Here is a 5,496-nt window from a genome sequence, read left to right as displayed (position 1 = left end):
TTTTTTTTTTTTTTTTGAGGAAGCTCCATACTGAATGTCTTAGCTTACGCACTCAGTGATGAAGTGTTCTTTTTCCTTGAAGCCTCACATTTGTTATTACTTCATTCAGTGATGACAGTCACTCTTTCTGGAATAAGATGGAATCTCACTGTTGTTCTCAGTTGCATCTCTCAGGTGGCCAACAATTCTGAACATTTTTTCATGTATTTGTTAGTGATGTGTACTTCTAAGCAGTGTCTGTTCATTTCACATGCCCACTTTTGATTGGCTTTTCATTGGGGGGATTTAATTGTTTTGAGTTCTTTATATGTTCTACACACTAGGCCCTGAGATAGGGTCTCATTGAGTTGTGTACCTGCGCATAAACATACGATCTTCCTGCCTCAGCTTCCCAGAGTGCACTGAATCGTCTGTCTATATTGCTTTGTATCTCATTTCCATAAGATCATTTGAATTCTGCTTTGTGCAGTTCATCAACTTCCTTTTCTCAGGATCTGTTGCTGGATGCTCTTGTTCCTTTAGCATTATCAACTTGCCCTGTCTTTTCATGATTCTTGCATTCCTGTATTGGACTTTCTGGATCTGTGGGTCAGTGAAGCGTCTTCAGTCATAACCAGCACTGTCTCGGTGACCCACACTGCAGGAATCGTGGGACTCAGCTGTCAGCTGGGATGCAGTGTGTGGGGTCCCCGTTAGTCACCACTTGGTGGGCTTGAGTGGCCTCCAGTTGCTGACCTCAGGGAGGTCCACCATCACGTCATTTCCCTGAACTGAGGGTGGCCAGGCAGGGCCTTAGTAGGCTAAGAATGGCCTGGTACTAAATGATTCTTAGGGCCAGGACCTTACCGAGCTGAGCCTCTCAGAATCCAGGTCCAGAGTGCACAGGCAGGGCCAGGCCATCTGGCTGCTTCTCCCGGCTGGGCAGGCGCAGCTGGAAGGCAGCTGTCCAGACCCTGCACAGGATCCCAGGGAGGAAGGTCCTCCAGGTAGCTCCCTGCATCTTTGTCCTTGGTGCAGGAGGATACACAACATGGGTTTTTTCCCCCACTCCGGGCAGAGCAGCAGTGAGAGCTCAGAGTCTGCTGGGGACCTGCAAGTGAAACTGCTCTTTGTCTGAGGTTGATCTCAGGAGGGAAGGATGGAGCTGCTGTGTGCTTAGCTCCCCGCTCTACGGCATCTCCGTGCTGCAGCTGTGTACCACGTCTCCCTTCCAGAGCTGCGCTGAAGGAGCTGTGCTTGGGTCATATTTGGTGGAGGGAAGCACACTGTTCTCTTCTTGCTAGTGTAAAAATTCCTAAAGGCAAACAAGGTCCTCATTCACAGCCATGGAAGACCTGTAGGAGTGTGAGGGCGAGACTGGTCCGGGGGCACTGAGACAGGGTACGGGGCTCTGCTATTTTGACTGAAGAGGCATCACGTCCAGCAGGGGGCACAGCTGCCGCTCTGGTGGCACTGTGTGTGGAAAGCCGTGTCCAGGCTAGCTTTACTTCTGATGTCCTGGGTCTGCCACAGGAAAAAAAAATTATATATATAAAAATAGGAGGGTATGCTTTTTAAGTAGTATTTTTTCCCAGAAAGGTCAAAAAATAAGGTGGTTTCTTCCCTCATTTTATACAGAGGAAACTAAGGCCCTAGTTCTACAAAGAGCAGATTTTGCAAACTGCATTCTGCAGAGCCTGATGGTCCGTGGTTGAAGGGGAGAGGGGAGGAGTACAGAATTAAGAGGCTTTGTTCTAGCAGTGCTTCTCAGCATCTTGAGTAACTGGCAGCATGTTTGATTGGTGAGGGGCCTGCACAACTCTGAGGCCCCTTTCCAGGTCAAGGCACTGAGCATAGCACCAACACAGTGTGCATGTGTGGACACAGCTCAGCGGGCAGGGTTAGTGCTGCCTCCCAACTTATCTAGCTCCAGCATCCTTCAAGCACAGACCTCTTACTGAATCTCAATCCTTGGCACCTGCCTAGGGAACCACCGCTCTGTAGGCTGAGAACAGAACACAGGCGGACACAATCACTATTTTCCCTGATGAGATGGTTATTGGCTCCCGTATTATGCGGAAGGTTCCTACCTGATGGTTATTCACTGCTTGACTTGATTTAAGCTTCCTAATGTAGTTTTTTAAAAAATCACGAGGGGAAAAATTACAGGCTCATTTTCACCACAATCACTCTGAGATGAAAGACTTTTTATTATAACAGGCAATATTCATGTTGTTTGTTGTGATATAATAGGAAATGACCAAAAGTCATTTTTCCAATATAAGATGCGTTACTGTCCCAAACACCTGAGGTGATGAATTTATAAAGAGAAAAGATTGCTCGTGGCTATCATTTTGGAGGTTTCAGTTCATTAGTTGGCACCATTGCTATGGATCTGTGGTGAAAGCAGCACATCATGGTCAAAGCATGAGGCACAGGAAGAGGGAGGGGGCCCAGCCCCACTCTTTCCTTCCAGCCCCGTCTCTCAGGCCCTCAAGCCCTTCCACTAGGCCTCTCCCGGTAAAGGCTCTGCCACCTCCCATTAATGGCAGGCAGTCAGGGGACAAGCACTGGGCACACAGGTCTCTGGGGAGACACTTAGTATCCAAACTATAGCACAGGGTACAGACCATTCTTTCCGATTTGAAATTGTATTCCTAGTAAATGGAAAAGCAGCCGGGGTGAAAAGTATTATTGTACACGTGTGACTGACAGGACTGGGAGTAGGACAGGGAAGATGAGCTAGAAGGACAATGACTGGGAGACTTCCAGGCCCTCAGATCAGACGGTGCTAGAAAGGGGCCGCGGAGCCTCAGCCCTGCCCCACCTCAGCAGAAAGACCAGCTCCCTCGGCTCCTTTGGCCCTCAGAACTATGGGGACCCCACGCTGGCCCATGAGGCATTGTGGCAGGCTTCTCCCTCTCCTGGGCACCCAATGTGTGTAGACTGAAGCCAGCCCCTGCCTGGGAAGGCCCATTCCAACATAAGACAGATACACACATACCCCAGCCTCAGCCAACATGACGTCCTAGTCAGTGTTCGCACTGCCGCCTCAGATGCGTTCGCTGCTTGACACCTAGGTACCCGTCTCAGCTGAATTTATCCTGCACGAAAGGCGACTGTGTTACAGGTGATAGGAACAACCTCCATCCCCCACAGCCCCAGCTTGATAACACTGTAATTTGGTTTCCCGTCAGGATTCCGGCGTGTTGCTCTCTGGGTTCACGTCAGTTAGGATACAGAGGGGTCCAGGGCAGGATGAAACTGAGGCCCTCACGCCGTGTCCTCACACTGTGTCCTCCGTCTGTGTTGCAGCTGGTGAGCGACTTGCTGGAGTTTTGCTTCTACACCTTCCGAGAGTCCCAGGCCCTGAAAGTGGAGTTCCCCGCGATGCTGGTCGAGATCATCAGTGACCAGCTGCCAAAGGTGGAGTCCGGCAACGCCAAGGCCCTTTACTTTCACAGGAAGTGACGGAGGATGTCTTACCAGAAGAACTTTGCCTTAAGTTTCCCCGTGTAATTCCACACCCACAAAGGACTCGAGAAATCATGGTTGATTCACACTCGTCAGCAGTCTCTCAAGCTTAAAATCATGTCGAGGGTTTGGAGCCGGGAAAGCCGTTTGACATGGATTTGGCAAGATCGGGCAGACTAAAGGACTCTTCCCTCTCCAGTCCCAGCGCTTAGAAACATGTTCCTCTGGATGAAAAGCCATATCTAGTCAATAACTTTCTGATTTTGATATTTTAACAGATGGAAGTTTTAACTATGCCATGTAGTTTCCAGTATCGTTCGCTTGTTTTAAAAGGGTTCAAGGACTAACGAACTTTTTAAAGCTTACCTGTGGTTTGCACATAAAAACGTATAGTCAATATGGGGCATTAATATTCTTTTGTTATTTAAAAAACACAAAAAAGAAAAAATATATACAGATTCCTGTTGTGTAATAACAGAATACGCGGCTTGGAATAGCGGCCCTCTCTGGTATACACACTTGTTAGCATCAATTTATTATTTAATTAGAATGGATAAGATGTTAAAACAAATGCCTTGGTTTCAATTTCTAGTATCTATTGTGTTGGCTTTACAGATAATTTTTTGCAGTCTTTTGCTGTGCTGTACATTACTGTATGTATAAATCGTGAAGGACCTGAAATAAGGTGTAAGGAACTTTTGTAAATGAAGACACATAACAAAAAAAAAAATTTAATGGTTAATAGGATGAATGGGAAAGTATTTTTGAAAGAATTCTATTTTACTGGAGACTATTTAAGTACTATCTTTGTCTAAACAAGGTAAAAATTTTCTTTTGTAAAGTGAAATGTTCTGCATGCATAATGAACCGTTTACAGTGTATTTAAGAAAGGGAACGCTGTGCCTTTTTTAGCTTCGTATCTAATTTACCATTTTACAGTCTCTGTTGTAAATAACCACACTTCGGCCTCCTCGGTTGTCTTTAAGCCTTTCTACTTTTTCTGTACTTTTTGTTTTGTTCTTGGTCTCCCACTTGGGGCGTTTGTGAGACTTGAGCACTTTTTTCCAGCTTCTGCTTCATCCTGCTTCCATCGGGGACAACACACCAAGGTGTGGGCAGCTCCTTGCCAGTGTCACTTGACGGCACTCGCGGGACGCAAAGTCCAGGCAAGGCTCAGCTCCTGAGAAGCTGCCCCTGTCCCCTTTCCCATAAGAAGCAGAATCAGCTCTTGGAGGAGGAGGCTGGAAACTCCGCTCACAGAGCACCATTCTCCACCCTTTACAAAAAGCCAATTTCTCGCGTGGGGCGGGGGGTTCCAGGCACAGTCCACAACTGTCGGAAATCGGGGGCTCATTCCTGCTCCTGGAAAGCCTCTGGCACTCCTGGAATTGGTCTCGGGAACACGTAGATCGTGGCAGGATGTACTGGGACAGTCCATCTTGGCAAAGATCTGTCACAATGGCATGGAGACCGGAAGATCATTCGAGGGTTTTTAGATTTTTTAAAGGTAGGTTTTAAAAATAAATTTTATACTTCAACAGTTTTGGAGAAAAACAGAAACACTACAGATCATACAAGCAAGACAGTGGCACTAAAATTTTTAATTCAGTAATCTGTTTGGCACTGATGCAATTTATGGCTTTTCTCTTGCCCTAAATCACATCTATACCTATAGATATATCTATAGATATATCGATATATATAAATCTTTGGAGAAACTAACGATATGATTGCACTAAACTACTTTGAATAGAGGCCAAATTAATCTTTTAAAAGTTGTGATGGTAACCATCACATCCTCAGTGAAATCGCATTATTTTCCAAAACCTAATAGCTGTAGCTCTAGCTGAGGCTGGGAGAAGGCATGGTTAGATCAGCACCTCTCCAGGGTTCACCATGCAGGCAACATTACCTACCTTGTCTTTTAAAAGACACCTGCCTTATGCAAGGGGAAACCTGTGGAAGCGGCCCTCGGAGGAAGGGAGGACTTTTCCTTACATAATTTGCAATTTCAAGAATTTAATTTCTAGGCAGATCTTTGAA

The 5,496-nt window shown here is 46.3% G+C and overlaps 1 protein-coding gene and 1 long non-coding RNA gene across 3 annotated transcripts in view; one reads left to right on the top strand and one right to left on the bottom strand.

The window, feature by feature from the left end:
• On the bottom strand, positions 1 to 3,378 carry LOC109118315. The gene is made up of 2 exons (XR_002025647.2): positions 2,984 to 3,378; positions 1 to 1,503 (listed from the first exon to the last, which is right to left on the bottom strand). It is a non-coding gene; the product is annotated as an uncharacterized LOC109118315 (long non-coding RNA).
• The window catches only part of Nr3c2 (nuclear receptor subfamily 3 group C member 2), a 341,763-nt gene extending 338,238 nt beyond the window's left edge, over positions 1 to 3,525 (top strand). For both annotated transcript variants that reach the window (XM_010632733.2, XM_010632735.3), the window contains exon 9: positions 3,295 to 3,525. In XM_010632733.2, the coding sequence (XP_010631035.1) occupies positions 3,295 to 3,450 (156 nt within the window). In that variant the 3' untranslated portion in view covers positions 3,451 to 3,525. The remainder of the gene's footprint in view (positions 1 to 3,294) is intronic.
• Positions 3,526 to 5,496: the final 1,971 nt, after the last annotated feature.

Source organism: Fukomys damarensis, unplaced genomic scaffold (genome assembly GCF_012274545.1).
Source record: "Fukomys damarensis isolate Sample0158 unplaced genomic scaffold, DMR_v1.0_HiC HiC_scaffold_38, whole genome shotgun sequence".
NCBI classification, from domain to species: domain Eukaryota; kingdom Metazoa; phylum Chordata; class Mammalia; order Rodentia; family Bathyergidae; genus Fukomys; species Fukomys damarensis.
The sequence above is the reverse complement of the archived record's forward strand: the minus strand, read 5'-3'. Positions and strand labels throughout refer to the sequence as shown.